At 33.2% G+C, this 20,818-nt stretch overlaps 3 protein-coding genes across 10 annotated transcripts; 1 reads left to right on the plus strand and 2 right to left on the minus strand.

Moving 5' to 3' along the window:
* Window positions 1-427: 427 nt before the first annotated feature.
* LOC140975137 (PLASTID TRANSCRIPTIONALLY ACTIVE protein 6, chloroplastic) lies at window positions 428-5,361 on the minus strand. Its single transcript, XM_073438680.1, has 6 exons — window positions 4,793-5,361; window positions 2,818-2,886; window positions 2,615-2,719; window positions 1,820-1,939; window positions 1,165-1,254; window positions 428-1,073 (listed from the first exon to the last, which is right to left on the minus strand). The coding sequence occupies exons 1-6, from the start codon at window positions 5,306-5,308 to the stop codon at window positions 957-959; spliced, it is 1,017 nt and encodes a 338-aa protein (XP_073294781.1). The 5' UTR covers window positions 5,309-5,361; the 3' UTR covers window positions 428-956.
* Window positions 5,362-6,516: 1,155 nt separating this feature from the next.
* On the plus strand, window positions 6,517-9,520 carry LOC140975138 (uncharacterized). 2 transcript variants are annotated; one of them, XM_073438681.1, is made up of 5 exons: window positions 6,517-6,794; window positions 7,671-7,809; window positions 8,274-8,305; window positions 8,928-9,014; window positions 9,181-9,520. In XM_073438681.1, exons 1-5 carry the CDS (start codon window positions 6,573-6,575, stop codon window positions 9,307-9,309), a joined length of 609 nt encoding a protein of 202 aa, XP_073294782.1. In that variant the 5' UTR covers window positions 6,517-6,572; the 3' UTR covers window positions 9,310-9,520. The 2 variants fall into 2 exon arrangements, with proteins under 2 accessions (XP_073294782.1, XP_073294783.1); XM_073438682.1 differs by having other exon boundaries at window positions 6,520-6,794; window positions 9,184-9,520.
* Window positions 9,521-9,801: 281 nt separating this feature from the next.
* Window positions 9,802-16,735, minus strand: LOC140975139 (PHD finger protein EHD3). 7 transcript variants are annotated; one of them, XM_073438687.1, is made up of 8 exons: window positions 16,632-16,735; window positions 16,112-16,466; window positions 13,695-13,898; window positions 13,077-13,409; window positions 12,274-12,363; window positions 12,110-12,154; window positions 11,897-11,941; window positions 9,802-11,237 (listed from the first exon to the last, which is right to left on the minus strand). In XM_073438687.1, the coding sequence occupies exons 2-8, from the start codon at window positions 16,346-16,348 to the stop codon at window positions 10,371-10,373; spliced, it is 1,821 nt and encodes a 606-aa protein (XP_073294788.1). In that variant the 5' UTR covers window positions 16,349-16,466; window positions 16,632-16,735; the 3' UTR covers window positions 9,802-10,370. The 7 variants fall into 7 exon arrangements, with proteins under 7 accessions (XP_073294788.1, XP_073294791.1, XP_073294790.1 ...); XM_073438690.1 differs by having other exon boundaries at window positions 16,112-16,289; window positions 16,632-16,728; XM_073438689.1 differs by having other exon boundaries at window positions 16,112-16,294; window positions 16,632-16,727.
* Between the last annotated feature and the right edge of the window lie 4,083 nt (window positions 16,736-20,818).

The raw sequence follows: 20,818 nt of genomic DNA on the forward strand, positions 1-20,818 counted from the left end.
ACTTATATCTACGATGAAACTAATATTTTTAACATAAAATTTAATATTTTTTTATGAGTCGAGTCGAAAAAAATTCGGGCTCATGAAATTGACTCGTGAGACTGCCTCATTAGAGTTTTGTGTTATATAAAAAAGCTAATTAAACTAACTCTGTAAAATCTTGATATCACTAAAAACTCTCATGACAATATCTATTAACTTCTCGTACGTATTTTCAAATCTTGAACACATCCTTATATTTTTAAATTTTGAGCCCACACACCCTTCTCCACATTGTTTTCAAGAATATGTGTATTCAAAAGTTAAAAACATGAGGAGTGAGATTTTCAACAATCTCCGAGATTTCGCAAAGATAGTGTATGTAGTTAATCCGTACATAAATAGTGGAAATATTCACAATTATAACAACTTTCTCAACATAACTGGATAAATATAACATCAACAATACTAATATATGAAACTGTATAGGTACATTTATGCAGAAACTGCAATATCACATGTTCATCAAACCGTGTCTTTCTTCCAGCAACCCCTTTCATTACAAGAATGTATTGTCAGACCACCCACGATCTATCGTCCTGTTATGAACGAAGAATGTATAATATCAAACAAACTACAACATTCTGAGATCATTCATCTTCATACTGTCTCTATGAGGAGACCATCACTTTCAGTGATAAAGTATTTCTGTGCTTACTGATGGGTGTAAAAACAGTCTATGCTAATAAAACCGAAGGCTTCATCCACAAAGCGATCGAGGTGCCTACTTGAACAATTAAGTTGTCAGCATTTTCCTGACATGACGTTTCTGAATATGAACATAACCAGCCTTGAGGTGCAAAGAATGTGCATCTTTTATCAAGAAACGAGGGAACAATAAACATCCATCATCCTGCGTGTCTTGGAGAACCAGCTTCAAGCTTCAGCACTTTTTTCTATCACTCACTGTCATCTGATTAAAACCAGTTTGAAACGCTGAAGTCTCTTAGCTTTCTGAGATGTTTTTCCATATCTTCCCTGGTTTTAGACCACTCTTCCTTCTCTATCACTGTCGTTGGATCGTCCCTCTCCTCCTACAAATGAAGAAACGGATATCTGTCAGTTAATTTAGAAAAGAAACATGGAAGAGTCAGGTAACAAGTTGTATCAGTTTCGAATAGTGACCGATCGAATTATTTTAAAGGAGTTGCCGTTATCTCGAACGACCAACAAGTCATTCTTTCTATCTCGATCTCTTCCTTCTGGAACTGTCACCTGAAGAAAGATAATAGTATCATATCAGCGCGTAAATTGCAGCTACAATAAAATGGGAGATATATATTTGGGTGTTTGTAGATTGATTACACTATATATTAAGCAAGAGACTTTAAGAGGTTATTTGGTGTATCACCAAGGATTGGTCATTTTGGCCTGTTCACCAATTCAAGTTACCAAAATGAATACTTCTGGTCGTTTAGATGAAGTTAAAATTCAAATTTAATTTTTCATCCACTATTATTTAAAATTATTAAAAAAAGTTAATTTTCCTCTTTTAATCTATTTAACTGAAATAACAACATAAACGATAATAATTTGGACCAAATAATTTATAGCGCACAAATATCGTATATGCTACTGAAATCATCAGGAGACACCATTGAACCTCTTGATGATTCGTATTATGTATTTTAATCATTTCAGAATTTTCACAATGAAACAGAACCTAACAATTCAGAAGGCACAGCAAATTTGAAGGTCCTTTTTAAAGGAGCCTAGTGTCTTAATAATACCACATCAAACAGAAAGAAAAAGAGAGATCATTTAAAGATAACTAGCCTACCACAACTCTTGCCCTGGTGATTGATTTGGTTTTAGAATCAATAACATAGATCTCCTCAAATTCCAGTACAAATTCAGGATCACCCAACCGGCGGTTCCTATAGTGTTTCATCAAGAAAACCTGCAAAAGAACATGATTCATGCTATGCCAGGAAGACAAGATTCAATGCAGACCACTAATATTTCCACTTAAGAGTGGACACATCGATAAATGTCAGGATTGTGGACATGCACAAAACAAAGGAGCGGCTGATAAAAAAGCTGACTATAAGACCGTATATCCTCAATGGATGGCACCAAGCCATGATTTCATAAATCAACAACGTCCACAAACTTTGTTAAATTTACTAACTAATAACATGTCAGGCAAAGGAGAGCACCTACTAAAGTACGATTAAAAGAATGTATGCTCAATGCAAGACACCAAACATGAGCTAAGAACCACGATTTTGTAAACCAGCGACATCCACAAACTTTGTTATATTTACTTACCAATGGCATGTTACGCACTTCGTTGCCATTTTAAAAGCCCATCAAACTTAACAAGAAAAGAAAACTTAAAAAGTAGCGTGACCACCATCAACTTCAGAAGAAGTGCAAAGGATATGCAGACAGCAATAGCTAAATACATAATTAGTCCGGATCCTACCCAACACCATTTGAAATTAAAACCACATATTGTGGATAGATTATGTTACCACAACATAGGTACAATAAAATTTTAGTACTTGAATAACGAATTGAATGTTTTCCTTAAAAGACATAAAAGACTGAAAATATGATGTTTTGCTCAGACCTTGAGGACTTCCTTCTCAGATTTATACATGGGATCTCTGGGTGCATCAATAGGTGGCTCTGTTACATTATAGCATCCATAATCACTCTGTGCACATCGAATGTACTGCATGCCATGGTTGTAAATAAGTCAAGAAAAATTACCACAGCACAACACTTTAATTAGGCCAAACAAGACTGCATATTTAAAAAAAAATTAGATACCTTTTGAGGCATTGGTGCAAAAACCTTAGGGATAGCGTATACATCTGTGTCTGGTGGAGTAACATACATCTATACATGACCAAAAAATATTATAGTTACGTCGAAAAGGATGGATTCGATGTGGTTGTACCAGCTCAAAATAAGACAGAACAATAAAAATTAAACCCAAACAAAAATAAAACTACGAAGGTAATCATATCACTAGCCTAGTGCAAAATCATGGAAGAAGTATCAATGTTCCAAAGAAATAGTTTGATAGGATTAAGCTTGTTCGAGGCTGGCACCTCCTAGAATGGGGAGTAGAGAGTAGAGAAAAGCAGTTCAGAGAGAAACTGTTTTTATCAATACAACTTCTCATCGGTTTATGTGCTTCACAACCCTATTTATACTTCCTTGTCAAGTAACCAACTCTCTTTTTACTCTTCATTATTCTATTACTTACACGTACTCATGTACATTTCTTAGCAGCTTCTTATCGGTTTATGTGCTTATTCTATTACTTACAACTCTCTTAAGCTTGTTCGAGGCAGCCAACCTTCTAGCACCTTCTTATCGGTTTATGTGCTTCACGCCCCTATTTATACTTTCCTGTCAAGTAACCAACTCTCTTTTACTCTTACATTATTCTATTACTTACACGTATTCATGTACATACTCTTACATTATTCTATTACTTACACGTATTTATATACATTTCTTATTTAACTATCATTTATTTATGGGAAATTGATTATTCTAGTCTATTTCAAAGTCATAATTTTAAAAATGACCTTCTTTATTACATAATTTGCATTATGTCTTATATAATTTAAAAATCCTAAAATACCCTTTTTTTATGACCACACATGTTCCATTTTCTTGATTCATTTATTTAATTATCTATTTTTTTTATAGAATTGATTTAACATTTGTTCTGTTTTATTTAATTTATAAGATATTAATTTTTTAATACTACTTACTTATATCAATAAACATATTTTAATAAAATTATGAATGGTTAGTTTGAATTAGTGCATACGAAAACACCAAAGTTATAATATTTTAATTACGATTGTTGCTCATGAAAATAATCAAGTCAAATATTAAAAAAATTAAAATCAAAATTACAGCAATCAGTTCTAGGCAATATATTCTAATGATTTGACATAAAAAAAATTAGTAACAAACTGATTTTGTCATAACCCATATAACTACTCACACAGTACTATCAATATAAAATCAATTTTTTTTACGTAAAAGTTAAGTGGAAAAAAAGAAATTCATACTTGCTTAAAGAAATAGGATTGATGTATTTCACGGCCGCCTCTATACGCACGAAATTGATGAGATAATAAAATAAAGAGTTTGAGATGAATAAATTGATAGTGAATATGATTTAAAAGATAGGGGATATCTTTGTAATTTGATATGATAAAAAGATTATTTTGGTAAATTAATTTAACTGAAGACTAAAATTGATTATAGCAATTGTGTAAAGTCTATTTAGGTAAATCTCTCTTTATTTATTTGCAACTACATAATCCACCAACTTTGCTGGAATGCCACTCATTCTTCTATTTCTCTAGCTTTGAAGTTCTTCTCTAGTTGTATCAGACTTCCTTCTGTTAATTCGATTTTATTACTCTACCTAAACATTGGCATTCTTTTGATGAAAGAATCCATCATGAGGATCAGGTACATACTTAAAAATCAACCTTGACCACGCCACATATTGAAAAAATTCTACTTTCATTCATGGAAACTAATGCTCTTGGATAAAAGTTTCTATTTTACAGCCATAATTCTCAAAAGATCTTGCAAAATCACAGTTCAAACAAAAAATAAGTAGCCTAGAGGCATGAAGCAAGCAAGATCCAGATTTTTACCTACGCCGGCACAATTAGAGAATTCCTTAACAAGTCCCAAAAATAAGCATTCGAATCAAATCAACCTGCGATTTATCAGCACATCATACAAAACTCGAGTGCATTATTACCTCTCTAAAGTCATACACATCATTATCAGGATCAGGAGGCTTTCTAATGAAGAAGTCACAATCCAACAGACAGATTTTGTGGAACTCGTCTTCATTAATCCGGTAATCGACTATTTTATCCGAGTCCCAACCCTGGGTATATACGAAACTCTTGCTATCCACCATTGCGATGTCATCATCTCCGCCATGTCCAGCCATGCCGGCATCCAGGGTAGCTGCGGTGTCGTAATCAATGTCAAAATCCTTCTTATTGTCAACCTCCTCCACCTCGTCCTCATCCATGTCGTAGTCGTCCGGGCCTCCACCGTCGGCATCTCCGTCGTCAGCCCAAGCTCGGAAGTCTGGTCTGGAAGATACGAATTCAAGCCTTATGGAGTTAAATTTCCGAAGCCTGGTGGAATTAAGTGCAATTAAGCGCGACGAGGGTGGTGCAGCAAAGAAAATGCGGTTATACGACTGCAGGGTAGGCGATAAAAGGAGGAGAGCGGCGGCGCTCATGGTGCTTGAGAGCGGCATCTCGTAGCAAGTTTGGGCGGATTAGATTTTATCTGTCAAGATTTAGTGTGACGTTTAAAAGCACATAATTCATCCATTAAAATAATTATATATTATTTTAAATTAAAAAATTATTGTTTTAATCATTTCGCTCGGCGCTTCTAAAAAAACTGGTATTTGATCTTTTATGGCAAAAATATTACATTTATTATAAATATAAACCGACTGATCCATCTCAGAAGTCAAAGTTATAGATCTGTGATATCGTATCATATGATATATATAAAAAAACTCTTGTGAGACAGTTTTATACATTAATTTTTGTGACATGAGTTTTCTATTCGATCAAATCCATGAAAAAATGTTATTTTTTATATCAAAAATATGATTTTTCATCATATAATCGTAGGCATGTCTCACAATATAAATTTACAAGATTGTCTAACAACAAACTTACCAAAAACATATTATTATGTAATAATTTATTCATAATTCTATTTTTTTTTTTTACTTCAAGCTTTATATATGAAATAACAAGAAACTTATTAAATATAATATCCAATGCTTGGACTTAAACTTGTTTTTTTTTCTTTTGAGTCAATATTAAATTTATTTTTAAATCAATTACTAATTGACAAATAGGTTAGAGTAAGTCTCTTGTGAGACGGTTTCTCGAATCTTTATCTATGAGACGGGTCAACTCTATCGATATTCACAATAAAAAGTAATACTCTTAGCATAAAAAGTAAAACTTTTTCATGGATGACCCAAATAAGAGATCCGTCTCACAAAATACGACTCGTGAGATCAGCTCATACAAATTTTTGCCAATAAGCTAATGCAAAAATGTCAAGAAATTTTTTTGTTTTTTTGCTAGAAAAAAATTAAATACTACCAATATGGAAAATTTTCTTCTAAAAAAGGGGTTTTTAAAATAGCCTAGAACCCTATAATCAAAATTGGCCTTAAAATAAGTTAATTAATTAAACTAATCGTATATTAAATTCCTAAAAAATAATTTATTTTTGTAACAATTTTCATTTTTTGTTTCGGTCAAATAAAATAAAATGATTAAAAAAATATATAAAATCTCCATAAAAATGTGTGCTCTATTTAACTATTTTAATTTAATTTAAAATAAGAATATATTTTATATTAATTTCATTCAGTAAAAAATAATATATATGTCCATTTATTTAATTTTAAATATTAAAATATAAATATAAGCAAAAAATTTGAAAATGGAGAATTGGAATGCTCAAGCAGTATAGATAAACACAAGAAGATGAAGATGACATGGAAGAAAACTCAAAGCAACTCTGCAAGAAAACGGAAAATTCTCAACCCAAATCTTCCCTTTGATTACGCTACTTCCGATACTGATACGAGTGCTGCAGCTGAACCTCTGGAAGAACCCGAAGATTCTCGAAACCACGACGATGGTGGTGGTGAAAAAACGAAGAATACTGCGCAAGAATTTGAAGCTCAAGGAAATAAGCTTGCTGAGGTGATCTTTTTTGTTTTGGTTGCTTTTGGGCATATGCGTTTTGCGTGTTTCGATCTCTGTTGTGCTGTGTTTTGATTTGGGATTTGTTGTTTGATGCAGTGTGTGGGGGATTTCTGTTTGTTGGAGTGATTGTGTGTGTGGGAACTGAGAAATTATTTGAATTTGAAGTGGGTATTTGATCTGTTTTGATTCTGAATTGAATGAGTAGGCTTGTGCTTGAAGTCTGCTGTCATGTTAAAATATATTTCAACTTGAGTATTGTCTACAAAAGAATTCAAAAGCTGTAGATTTCTTGTCACCTATCACAGTTCTCGTCGGTATTCTTAAGTTCGGATGTTTTCAAATTTTGCCTCCGTTAAACTGATTACGATGCCTGGAAATCATATTCAGTTAGTTTGGCAAATTGTCAGTAACCAGCTGGGTGAAACCAAATTTTCCTGTCAAATAATATCCGGTGGCACCGAAATTGTTTGGTCTAAGTACTTGAAAGAGGTGCTTGATATTTCTAATAATTAGAAATTATTAAGCTTTGTTGTACATTATCTTACAGGGTAATGTTTTGATTCAACTTTCAAGTGTTGATTTGCTGTCATATCATATCATAAGCCAAAACCAATCGAGCTGAACTGTTGCACATCTTTACGTAGAAGCTGCTGTGCAATTTCTTGTGGTTGAATGATGACTGGTGGACTTGTTTCTCACTTAGAACAGTTCTCTTCGAAGAAATTTTGCATCTCTGTGTCTGACATAGACAAGATATTGTGTGTTTATTCATTTTTATTCTTACACAGCACAGTTTCGATTCCTCGCCTATTTAGATATCGACTTGTTACGTTATTCATTGGATCAAAATTTGTCCCCTTTGTTGTTATACAGGAAGGAAAATATCGCGAAGCTCTTTCTAAGTGGGAGACGGCAATTACTTTGATGCCGGGTCGTGCTGTTTTACATGAACAGAAAGCACAGGTTCTACTTGAACTAGGAGATGCGTGGAATGCTTTGAAGGCTGCAGCTCGTATGTACCTTTTTCTCCCTTCTACTTCTATCGTTCTCATTTTCATTCACCTGCAAGTCGCACTACTTTTTTTATATATATAATAAACGATATTTTATTAAAAAATTAAAAGCTTTTAATTACAATAAGTGAACCAGTGATCCACTTGTGACAAAAGGCTAAACAAGACATTGATCATATTAACAATACACAAAAGCCCAATCTCTCAACAAATCTGAGATTGAGACATTCTCAAACTATATATGAGACTCAATCCAAGTAGATACTTGATCTTTTCCCGGCACTCTTCACTATCGAAGCAAAGAATACTAGTCATGTTACAAATTTAATGGGGGTTGAATTCGTGTAAACACCATTTGCTGTTTGAGATAAACTATAATGAGATTTGGAATTGGTTACATCAACTTGGAATAAATCTAGATAAGTCCATGCCTTTTAACTAGTGATTTGTCCTCCGATAACAGGAGCTGCTGAATTGGAACCAAAATGGGCTGAGGTACACTATTTGAATCTGCCTCTTTTTTTTTGTTTCTTTTTACTGAAGTTGTTGGGGCTGACAAAATTTCGAACTTTCCATTGGTATTCCTTCTTCTCGATGATTTTCGTAAAAAACAAAAATTTTGGCTTTGAGGACATATCACATTGATAATATTTCAACTTCAGTTTACCTTCAAATGCGTACTACTCAAATTAAATCCTCCTGTATGCATGGAAAACACTATTAAGATTGCATCCAAAAGTTTAGGTTTCAATTAAAATATTGCAGACCACACATCACTAATCTCTTTGTCAACCAACCTCAAAACTATCTTCTTGCACACACTGTAATCAACTGTGGAATATGCCATCAAGCTTGAGAAAAAATATCTGTCGATGAATTACTCATTTCTTGAACGATTATTGTTTAGTCTACACAATGGTTGAATATCAATCATGCCATCACGTTTATTTTAACAAATATATACTTGATAGTTTCACTAGCTTTCTAATGTTTCGAAGTTGGATCTTCGATGACCTTCCTCCAGGATGATAATCAGCTGAAATGTTATATCTGCTGTGTGTGTTGTACATTCATCTATCATATATACTGAGTTGTTTATCCTATATATTATGAATAGGCATGGATTACTGTTGGGAGAGCGCAATTAAACTTTGGGGAGCCCGATTCTGCCATTGAAAGCTTTGACAAAGCATTAGCTATTAAGGTATGACATGAAGATTTTACTGAAGTTTTTGGGCTTTCTTTCCATGGCCTTTGATGCACATCAAGATCCTTGCTGTTTTGAATATGAAGAACTGATCCCTTCGAAAAATCACGTGGAACGGTTAACTTGAATGCTGTTTTATGTGTTGTAACATTCATTTCTTAAGCAGCCTGATTTCGAGGATGCTAAGGATGATAGGAAGACTGCATTACATCTAGTAAAGAGAAGAAAACAGCTTCACTCGACGGGTTTGAGTTCGCACGAAAGTCGTTTTCTTGTTGGAGATCAAGGCTAAAAGATCTTTTTCCTCGACTACTCCGGTTGTTGAAACGGGGTTGTCAATTTAGAGTGGTGTAGATGAATTTGAGGAGTATAGATTGCAGTGACATTTTGTTAGAAAACCATGATGATAATCAACGGATTCTTCTTTCTTATTTTCTTTTTTAAATTGGGAAAACAATCAAGTTATTCTCGCTCCCCTTTCCTCATCTAAAATTCGTTATTCACACGATTTACTCTTTTTGAGAACTCTCACTGTTTTCGAATTAAGCTGTAACTATACAAATTGAATTATCAATGGGATTTGCTGATTACAAATTCAATTATCTGGAGTTCCTATTTGATTGAATGATTTGAAATATCTGTAAAATTCAAACTCCTAACTCAATTCCATCACTTAGGTTTGGGTAAATATTTGTAAGTATTTTAGATTTTTTTTTCTTCAATGTGCTTCGGCATACAACTTTCTGAATTCATTAATTTTTCAAACATTTAGATTTCAAATCCATATTTTCAAAAACTCCAATAATTAATACAAATACAACCTTGAAGAATTCAGTGACATCTAAATAAAAACGAGCTAAAAAATTTGTTGTCTTTGAAGCAGGTTTACTGTCAAATGCAAACTTACAATGAAGAAAGATTTCCATTTGACGCCCCTTCTTTTGCAAAAATCAAGTGAGTATCAAACTACCAATCAAATGCAAAGGAGATAATGATCCTCAAAATAAAGGAATGCTCAAGAAAATGTGTCATTTTACAACTAGAAACATCAGTTTTTGTCTGAAATTGAAAACCCTGCACCATATTCAGAAAAGGAGCGAGCACGCACCACAAAGTACAACACCTAAATCAATCTCACAGTACCTCGTTATGACACAGTTTGCCAGTAATCGTCGCCCATGGAGAAAAACAGGATCAAATCTATACCAGAATTTGTAGCCAAAGCCAGTCCATCTACCAATCCGCAAAAATGTTAAAGTTGCTCAAATGATGCAGGTATGACACATGTGTACACTTTAACTACGTTATGAAACTTCTTCGTCAGCCCAAAAAACACGCCCTAGTTTCATATGCTCATTTAGCTTTCAACCCCATTGCCCCCAGATTCTCCTCGTAATTCAGAGTTTTGGCTGCATTTAGAAGCATATCTACACCACCAGATTTCTGGGAAGTCTTGTCTACCTTTATTTTTCCATCCAAGGCTCTCTTCTTCAAGTTATTTTGCAGGTTCTGATGTAATTTTTTAGCTTTGCGGACACGCTGAATTCCAGCATCGCATTTTCTGCAGAACCATTTTCCTCTGGGTATGTCGAAGCGAGGTGGGTTCATGCAGTACGTATGATATGCATGATCACACCCATCACAAAGAACAATCTTATCATCATCTCGATCAGTGAAGCAAGTTCTACACAGACAAGAAGGGCAATACCAGCAGTGACCGTAAGAGATCAACTGCTTGCTTGTCAAGCATTTTGTGTGGTAAAACTTGTGAGGACAGAAGGGATTGCCACATATCCTGTATTCCTCTACTCTTTTGATCACAGTTCTACACACCTTGCACTGTGTAATCCGCTTACTCCTTTCATTTGCAACTATTTCAGTTGAACTTTCTTCCAATTCCTCTGGTGTTTCCTCATACAGAAACTCGTCGTCTTCGTTGCCATCAAATGAAGCGTTGAGCCTCTCACAGACTACGCAATTGTCATGTAGAGATTCTATTCCCTTTGAAGTACAGTTGGCACAATACCAACTTTTAACAGGAATTTCTCTAACAGCAGGCTCAACACAGCAGATATGATATATCTCCTCACATGAATCACAAACTAGACCATTTCTTCCATCGGCCTTCTCCCCACAGCGCCTGCAGGTATGAACTTCATCAAGAGCATGGGCCACTGTTCGCCACTGCTTAGTGTGTGTATCATATTCTTGAGCAAGGTGCTGTCAGAATTAAAAATTGGAACATAATGCACTTCGGCAACCATCCAAACATCAAGAACATAGCAGTTTCCCATAATTTTTTAACCAGTTATATTTCACAACTTTAGTTTGAACACCATTTCTTTAACAAGATTTAGTATCCATCACGATGTCAAGTCATTTCAACTACAGAATCAAAATAAACAAGCAATACAGGTAAAACTCTATGTATATTTCTCATAATACCTTTTGCAAACACAACCCAAAAAAATCTTCATCGGGGCATACTGCTTGGGAGCGTAGAAACAATAAGAAAATACAAGAGTATGAACCAATGAAAAATTAGAGAAATTCTCCATGTTGTAAAAAACTGAATTTTGTAGGCAAACAATCGCCAGCCACTGACTAACACAATGAAATGCTCTAGAATATATACTGGAATACAGAATATTCAACTTTTATGATGGAAAAGTACCAATCACCACAACCATCATATTTTGTAATTTACTATTGTTTGGTAATATAAACAGAAATCATATGAACGAAATAAAATAACATTAATGTGGGATTAGACAGTAAAGAAGAGTGTTCCTCTGTCACGTTGAGTTCTATTGAAAAGAAAAAGGCATTAGAAGAAAAGGAAAAAAAATCGTTAAAAAATAAAAAGAAAAAGCAATTACCTCAGGTCTGCCACCCTCAGAAATGTTGTGTGCTGAACTCCCAGCCTGAGAAAATGAAAAATTATAAGTCAAACCAAGGATGTTAAATATGCAGGGATAGTAAATTAAGAGTGCTCCTCTCTCAACTTCAATTACGTTAGGAGGAAAAAGGTAATAGAACAAAAAAGAAAAAACCATCCAAAAATAAAAGAAGAAAAAAAAAGGGAATAATACCTCATGTCTACCATCCTCAAAAATGTTGGGTTCTGAACTGCCAGCCTGAGAAAATGAAATATACAAGTTAAAAAAGGACGTCAAAGAAGCAGGGAAGTAAAATTAAGAGATTGAAAAAGACAAACATGCGTAAAACTAAGTATATTCAAGCCAACTCAACCAACCCGTTCTTGAAAAGATGCCATTGTTTTTTCTGAAAGGCACTTTGCAAGGGCAACTATATTAGTGCCGACATTTTGAAGCCTTGTCCATACCTACAAAATGAAGTCCGCACGCGTAACTGAGAACTAAAGCATATTAGTCAGACTAAGTAATATCAAGTCCACAATTGGGCATGCCATATATATAAATAATGCACGTTGACTTTTCATATGAACCAAGAAATAATAAGTTTTGATTGAACATTGATCTTTCATAAATCTTCCATTTTAACATAGGAAACCAGCCTTTACCTATAGAGCCATTATAGTATTACTTGTCGCCATTGGAACAACCCATCATAAAAGAAATGCAAAAACACTTAACTTTCAAAGTAAAAGATATCATCCTTCCACACCAAGAACTGAGTTTGGATGGGTATTGGCATTAACAAAGAAAAAATAAAAAATCCACAATAAGGTCAGGGAAATTCAACACCTATCTCTAGGATACCTTCTCAACTAAAATTGTAAAAATCAAACGAAAAATTTTGTAACAGTCAGTGGCTGTCTCTAGGATACCCTCTCAACTAAAATTGTAAAAATCAAACAAAAAAGTTTGCAACAGTCAGTAGAAATATATTCTCAAGAGTCAAGTATACACCCAGTTTCTCCCAGACACTCGCACACAAGGAGTGAAAGAGTTTAGCAAAGATAGCCATCCTAGGCGCAAGTAAAATATCAGCTATTCTTTATGCAGAGTTCAGTGTTAGAAGTCAAGATATAAACATTCATTGCAGTTACATAGTCACTAACTTTCAGAAGAAAACCTGTTGGATATCCGAATGAAATAATACAGGTGAACTTTCATATGCTTTCTCCTTCATTCTTGAGTTTATCTGACTCAAATCAAGTAACTTTTCAGTCTTCATTCCTTGAAAATTTTCAAGCAGTAAACTGCATAATTGTGAAAACTTTTCTGACTCGATAATTTCAGAAATTGTGGACCGGCAGAGCTCAGTGACCGAGTGATGATTCAATGCATTTGCCGATCCATTGGATGACATAATTCGACTTGTATGGGATTCCTTGTGGAGACCATCACAAATTGAACCAATCTGAAAGGTGTATTTCTCCCCGTTTTCACAATATAGTGCAGATTTCTGCATGGAAAACCGTAATAGTTAGTTTGGATCTTTATTATATAATGGATGAACTAGCTTCCATCTCCAGCATATTTCTGCAGTTTGAAGCCGGAGGTATAGAAGTATGCAATTCAGTGACCAGAATGCAATGCAACTTGAAAAGATCATAAACAGTTGAAAATATCAAATCCACGATTCTCTTCCAAATCACAAATGCATTTTATCAATATGACATAACTACATACAACTAAAAGAATAGTTTCTAAAAAACTGAATATCCTTAAACTGAATACACGCAAGTACCTTAACATCAGATCTGCTATCAATTCCTGGATTAAACAAGATAGCGTCGTGGATGCAACTTCTCAAACCATCTTCACCCTCTAATGACTGATATATTTGCTGTAGAATAATATCTCTTGGGTGCTTGAGTGAGCAATTATTGGAAGCATTTTCACATGAATGCTTCTGAAAACAGCCAATTTGATCTAATATATGATTCATTGACTGCAAAAATCAAATGAAGAACACTCAGAATAAACACAGCAGATAGATCAAAAATAAGAATATTCGCACAAAAGGGCAAAAAATTCTCAGAAAACCAAAAACATGCAGAAGCATCAAAAAAAAATTTGTAACATCACATTCTCACAAAAAATGAATATGTCAAACTAAACAAAATTGATGCCTCATGGAGTAACCCACATTCAACATGGAACGAACTATAGTTCAAGACATAATTGAATTACAACCCTAAGTATGTAGTTAACTGTTGAATGAGCATTGTTCGCTCACAATTGAGCCCAAAGATAAAGAACCATGACATTTTCTGTACTTCAAGCCTTGTATGTTTATTCTAGAAGTCTAGCATGTGGCTGTCACATGAATTCAAGAAAAACGCATGCAAATAGAAAAATTGTACAAGGTACAGAAAGGGAAAAAATCAAGTAGATAGGGAGAGAATAGATGGAAAGACATCAAGAAGAAATGCTCATTTCCAAGTAATTTGTCATTTCAAGCTGTTTACTCATAAAGATATAGAATCTTCAATAAAACGGCAATCAATTACCAGTTGCACTTTACACACATGACAAATTACGGGCTTATGACGATAATTAATCAATATCATGTCGAAAAACAATTAAACAAAGACATTTGACCAGTTTATATGTCTTCCAACATGAAATCACAAAAGTATATCCCTTGCAACTTTTTTTTATCATGAGTGCAAAAACATGTTTAATTTTGAAGGAGCTAAAAAGAATTCAAGTTTTCAGCATCTACATCATATACAGCTTCTTGAGAATATATTTAAGCATCTTCAATAAAAAGACAATCAATTACCAGTTGCAATTCATACATATGACAAATTACAGGCTTATGATAATAAAAATGGCAGAAGCAGAAGGAAAACCCCCAAGCACAAAAATAAAAATAGCTGTCCGATCTGGACTACTTTGCAGTTAACCACCATATCCAGATACATATCCTGAGCATGTGACAAGCTACACGTGACATTATGGGTTGCCAAATGATGTCTGCTTAACAAAAGAAGTTGAGGAACTTGCCACATGCAAACTCGAGCATAAAATTTACTCACCATTAGTCCATTACCAATTTTTAGAAAAAAAAATTAACCTGCGTAAGGAACGATGTATTGCCCGCGAAAAGGTGAAATTATAATGTGTTTTCAAACTAAACCAATAGTTAACTCACCATTTACTAGTAACAAAAATTAGACTAAAGGGTAGTGCAACACAGCAAACATCACTACTTTCTTGGGTGCTTTAAGTTAGTAGGGATTTCATACATTAGAACATGTATTTCAGCCAACTTTCTTTCACCAGATCATAAGGTTAAAATTCCCAAATACACTTCAATCTCTAAAGGTTGGTTTGCATTCAAGAATTACAGCAGGAGAGCAACAGCATAAACCATGAAAAGAATTATTCAAATTTATTTAATATTAGAAGATCTCCTGAAATAATACATGTATGATAATTTATCACATCTCTCTTCACTGTATGAAAATGCTCACATAGTTATTGTCTCAACTCTCAAGAAACAAAAACTAAAATGGGGAGTAAATCAGACAAAAATTCACCCAGCCATCTTTCTTGCACTGACATTAATACTGAAATCTTCGTAGAATAATAGGGAGTAAATTAGACAAAAATTCACCCAGCCATCTTTCTTGCACTGACATTAATGCTGAAATCTTCGTAGAATTTTTCCAATTCTCTAAACAAAATTGTGACAGCCAGACACAATTACACAAACATTTTGAGATGACAGCATTGAAAGAAAATCTTCCTGGCATTAAAAGATGGAAACATCCCAGTAATTGGCACAAGCAATTTTCATTTTTAAGCAACTTTTCTATCTAAGTTGAAGCTATTGAATCCAAATATGGTGGTGTATGAAACAAATGGAAATGTGGAAAAGAGATAATAAAAAATTTAATTAATGTAGTGTACCCGGCCTTTTCAAAAGAATCGTCCAAACCATAAATTACTCATGCATCACACATTATTGCTGGCGTTATTCAGTGCAAAAAATCGCTGAAAATAATTCTTAAATAAACAGCTGAAAGGTAAGAGCAAAAAATACGACCACAAGAAGTGTCTTTCAAAATTTAACTTCTAGTACAGGCAGAAAACGCTACATAAATAACAAAATTCAGAGGACTGTAAAACTCAAATAAAGAGAAATATTCACACCTTATGGATGTAGTGACTAGTAGAATCACTCCAAATCTTCCCACCCTCATGAATGTCGGTATGCTTTCGCCTCTTGTAAGTAATCATACTATCATCTACCAAAACCGATGAGCCAGTTTCAACATCCATGGTAGCAACGCCATTTGCTTTCTCAGAAACAATCTTTGGCACCATTACCCTACTCTTAAAAACAGTATCGTCCCCACAATCAATTATTTCTCTCACTATATCAATCATGCTTATACTTCACTTAACAACAACCAAATTAACGATTCAGCTCAAGAACTGGGGTCTTGTGGCCACAAACCCACCCTCATTGCATCCAAAAAACTCGAGTTTCCTGTCAATTTCGCAACTTGACACAAAACAGCCAATTAAGGGCATAAACTAGAACCCCCCCAAAACGAAGCAGTTGAATTCCAACTTGAACAAAACTACTTCAAAAAAACAACAATTCAAGCATAAAACACGTGTAAAAAAACACGAATTTAAAAACTTATCTAGCAAGGGAGGAACTTACAGGAGATGGAGAGAGCACGAGAATTCAGACACGTTAAAATTTGGAACCCTAGATAGGATGCGCGTTAAATTTTGAAAACGAGAGGGACTTTTCGCACTTTGTGTGGGAAAAAACAATTTTTTCGCTACTTTTCACGGCCTTTTTCAGTTTTCTTGACCGGTAACCGGAGAACCCAGGTATCAAAACTCCGCTGTGATTCTATACAAACGGACACGTGTCGGTTTTTTTAAACATGATCCTCTATTCATTAAATTTTTCATTTTTAAATAATTTTAATGTAAAAAATTTATATATTATAATAAAATTTAAAATTTTGAAATAAAAATTTGATAATTATTTCTATTTTTTTTATGTTGATATGACTGTTTTAAAATTTAAAAATATAGATGAAGATAAACATATAATTTATTAGGATATGATATTATTAGATAAGACACATATTTGTTAAAAAATATATATTAAATAAAAATATAACGTTTTTCGTAATTTTATAAGGGATATTTTTTGTTTATAAAAAAAAATCAAGACACCAAAGTTTGTTACTTCAAAACCCTTAATTTAATGAGTAGGTATCTTGTGAGACGGTTTCACGAATCTTTATCTGTGAGACGGATCAACCCTACCGATATTAACAATAAAAAGTAATACTTTTAGCATAAAAAGTAATACTTTTTCATGGATTACCCAAATAAGATATTCGTCTCACAAAATACGACATGTGATACCGTCTCACACAAGTTTTTGTCTAATTTAATAATTAGTATACCGATGCACGCGTTACCATTTTATACAATATTTTTTATAATTCATTTTATTTATATTTACATGAAAATCAAAATGTAATTATAAGAAATAGTGAGAGATTACACTGCAATTTTGATAAAAAATAATTTTGGTGAATTTGTCTATAATAGAGGGGCAAAAATGGATATACATATTTGGTGTCATTGCCGGTTTCTATCATGTCCTCAACTTTAATAAAATAGAATAGAATAGAATAGATATAGTGTAGATGGTATCGATATATATACTAGTGTCCAAATGTATGTTTTATGCGTTTATACGATATTTTTTATAATTAATTTGTTTCTATTAAACTATGGATAATGTCACAATTTAGTAACTTGCTTGGTTATGCTGTCGGTCTAGGGGCGTAAGGCTTGATAATAAACCAGTAAATATATGCATACAATATGTGCACGTAACTTGATTTTTTTATTTAAAATATAATTTTATATTTGTACATGATAAATTTTTATATGAGATATAATAATATTAGAGTCATTTTTATTTAATGTTGTGTTTTTTTAATCATTAATTTATTACTCTTTGTTTGATTTTAAAAAAATAATGGTAGTTATGGATAAAGTATTTGGGAGAAAAATTGGCATGACATGACTTACTATTCATACCTCAATATTAACACAAAATTTTTGTGAGACGGTCTCACGAGTCAATTTTATAAGACATACATATTTGGATCATCTATGAAAAAATATTATTTTTTTATGTCAAAAGTAATAATTATTATTGTAAATATGGGCATGATTAACCTGTCTCACGTTAAAGATCTGTAAGACTGTCTGACAAGAAAACTACTACAATATTAATAATAGTATAGGTATAGAATATAAAAATTAGGGAAAATGGCTTTTTAAGTCAATTAGCTTGTCCATTTTTTTGTTTTAATTCATTAACTTTTCAAAATTTTGGTTTTGATACATTGGTTTTTAATTTCGACTATTTTGGCACAAATGTTGACATGATATCCTGACAATTCAACTTTTTTTTTTAAAGTGACGTTATCATTTTTCGGTGTCACGTCAGCATTTTCCGGTGTCACTTCAGCAATTGAATCAAAATATCCAAAAATTAAAAGTCAGTATTCAAACCAAAATTTAAAAACTTAATTGACCAAAACCCAAAATTGAACAAGTTAGTGGATAAAAAAATCTAGTTTCCCTAAAAATTAACAATAAATTTTAAACAGAGATATATAATTGTGTAAGATGTGTGATGGTATACTTAATATTTTTTTTTCACGATTTCACCTATTTATTTTCTATCGAGGATCTTTGGTTTGATAATCCAGTGTAGACTAGTCATTCTTAACTGATTATTGGTTCTGGATCCGTCGGTGTCGGATCCGACTTCAGTTCCAAGGTAGTAACCTTAAAATCAATTTGATCTATTACCTCCACTACCTGGACCGGTAGTAGATGGACCGGTTCCGCGATAGGACGCTACTTTTTTACCACCCCAGCTTATATTAGTGAGATTCAATTCATGAAAACTGAACATCTCGTGCTAGAGGGGTAATTTTCGACAGCCCTAGCACGAGACGAAATAATGAAAATTTGAGACAGAGCTGGTCGTACTAGGGTGGTAAAAAATTATCACCCCAACACAAAGCTAATATTGAATATTCGATTTTTTTCATGTTTTGAAGAAAAATTGAGAAAATAAATCGTACAAAATGACAAATATAAATAAAATATTGATATATATATATATTAAACATTTAAAATTCATTACAATTTACTAAAATATATTTGAAAAACTCTGGATCTTCCTTGAAATTTGAGCTTGAAAATTCGTTTATCACTCTGGTGGTCCTATCACTGTTGCTTTAAATTAATTATTTGTTCGCCATTGATTATGACACACGTTGAAAATGTTGATTCGGAAGCAACGTTTGAACATTTAACTGCTAGGACATTTCTTACAATTGTCCCTAATACTGGATAAAGTTGCGAATTTGTTTTCAACCATTCTATAAAATCGAAATTTCCTAGAGTCTGAAAATATTGACTTACATAGATATGTATGTCATTGGACTTTATTGTTGTAACTTATTTTTCTTTCAAATTTTGTCGTTTCAAATTTTGAAAGAAGCTGATTGCTCCTATTTGGCTTTTTTTCTTTCGGCTCTTCCTGATTACTTGTTCCACTCTGTTCATTAGTGTACAAATTGAATAGTTCTTGAAGATAATGCATGGTCGACATCTTTGATCGTCAACATTCTTTTTAAGAAAGTTTGCATAATATTCAAAAAAAAAAATCTAAGCGACCTTGACTGGTAATAGATTGAGTGTAGAGAAATTTACCACGACACCGACATTATGATTTGAAGACTACATCATTGAAATAAATTTATTGAATATAAATGTGTAATGTAAAGCGTAAACTAAATATTAAATAATAGCAAATAGTAGATTGAGTGTAGAGAAGTTTTGAACTGAAATAATATTTATGGTTAAATTTAGGGGTGGGAAAATTTTGCATTTTGGCCCCCAAATTGCAATTATAAATGGGTGTAGACGTTGGCCCAACAGCCTTTAAAAAAAAAATTAATCGTACAGTTCCCTACATCCCTACATCCCTTCTTATCTTTATCTTAACTCCCTATCCCTTCAATTCTTTGTTTTAGCTTCCCAATATTTTAAAATTTCCAAGAATATCCTTATCCTTTTATTTTAGTAATTGATTTTTCTTTTAAACATAAAAGCCCATCATACTTCTGTAAAATAAATTAAATCTTTTACCTCTTTGACCGGAGTACCACCGGGTTATATCTACCGTATTTTACGAACTGCTCCTCACAGTTCAACCACACGATCGCAACCGATGGTTACAGACGCAGATTCTTTCAGCAGTACTTAGCACAACCCTGATTCGTTTCCTACCTTAGGGTGTATAATAAAAGATAAAATTTTGAAAATAATACATGAGAGGGGCTGAGAGCAAAGATCTCTTTATTCAAACACAAACATATTATTATTACATCGAACCCTCCTGTAGAGGAGGAGAAACTTGTTTAGCTACTTATAGTAGCTGAACTTAAAAAACACATAAACTAGAAAGAGAAATATTACAATTGGTTTTGAAAGAAATGAGGAAAATGTTCGATGATCATCACTTCTTTCTTCCTTCCTTATTTATAGAAGGCTTCTTCGAATTTGAAACTCGGACTTCAAATCTTGATAAGCCTTACAGCTTGCATATGGACCATTTAGTGGTTGAGCGATCCTACTTTCTTGAAATGTCATTTTCTAGATTATTAATCTAGAAATTAACTTTTCGTCTTCTTTTATCTCTCTCAGGTACCAGTAGATATGAGTCTGGAAGATATCAGCTGTAATCTCTTCTTCTTTTTCTTTGTACATTCTGATAATTGATCTGAGAGC

The sequence above is a fragment of the Primulina huaijiensis genome, chromosome 4, assembly GCF_012295235.1.
Source record: "Primulina huaijiensis isolate GDHJ02 chromosome 4, ASM1229523v2, whole genome shotgun sequence".
Taxonomy (NCBI): Eukaryota; Viridiplantae; Streptophyta; class Magnoliopsida; order Lamiales; family Gesneriaceae; genus Primulina; species Primulina huaijiensis.

Bases quoted from the DNA above. Each gene is read 5' to 3' on its own strand.
- LOC140975137 (XM_073438680.1), bottom strand. From the start codon at position 5,308: ATGCCGCTCTCAAGCACCATGAGCGCCGCCGCTCTCCTCCTTTTATCG. The intron at 1,940-2,614 runs GTCTGAGCAAAA...GTTCTTTTGCAG, and splicing joins CTGAGAAGGAAGTCCTCAAG to GTTTTCTTGATGAAACACTA. The intron at 1,074-1,164 runs GTCACTATTCGA...CTTCATTTGTAG, and splicing joins CCTTTAAAATAATTCGATCG to GAGGAGAGGGACGATCCAAC.
- LOC140975138 (XM_073438681.1), top strand. From the start codon at position 6,573: ATGAAGATGACATGGAAGAAAACTCAAAGCAACTCTGCAAGAAAACGG. The intron at 6,795-7,670 runs GTGATCTTTTTT...GTTGTTATACAG, and splicing joins AAGGAAATAAGCTTGCTGAG to GAAGGAAAATATCGCGAAGC. The intron at 8,306-8,927 runs GTACACTATTTG...TATTATGAATAG, and splicing joins TGGAACCAAAATGGGCTGAG to GCATGGATTACTGTTGGGAG.
- LOC140975139 (XM_073438687.1), bottom strand. From the start codon at position 16,348: ATGATTGATATAGTGAGAGAAATAATTGATTGTGGGGACGATACTGTT. The intron at 11,942-12,109 runs GTATTATTCCCT...TCATTTTCTCAG, and splicing joins TTGAGGATGGTAGACATGAG to GCTGGGAGTTCAGCACACAA. The intron at 11,238-11,896 runs GTAATTGCTTTT...TAATTCTGACAG, and splicing joins CTGAGGGTGGCAGACCTGAG to CACCTTGCTCAAGAATATGA.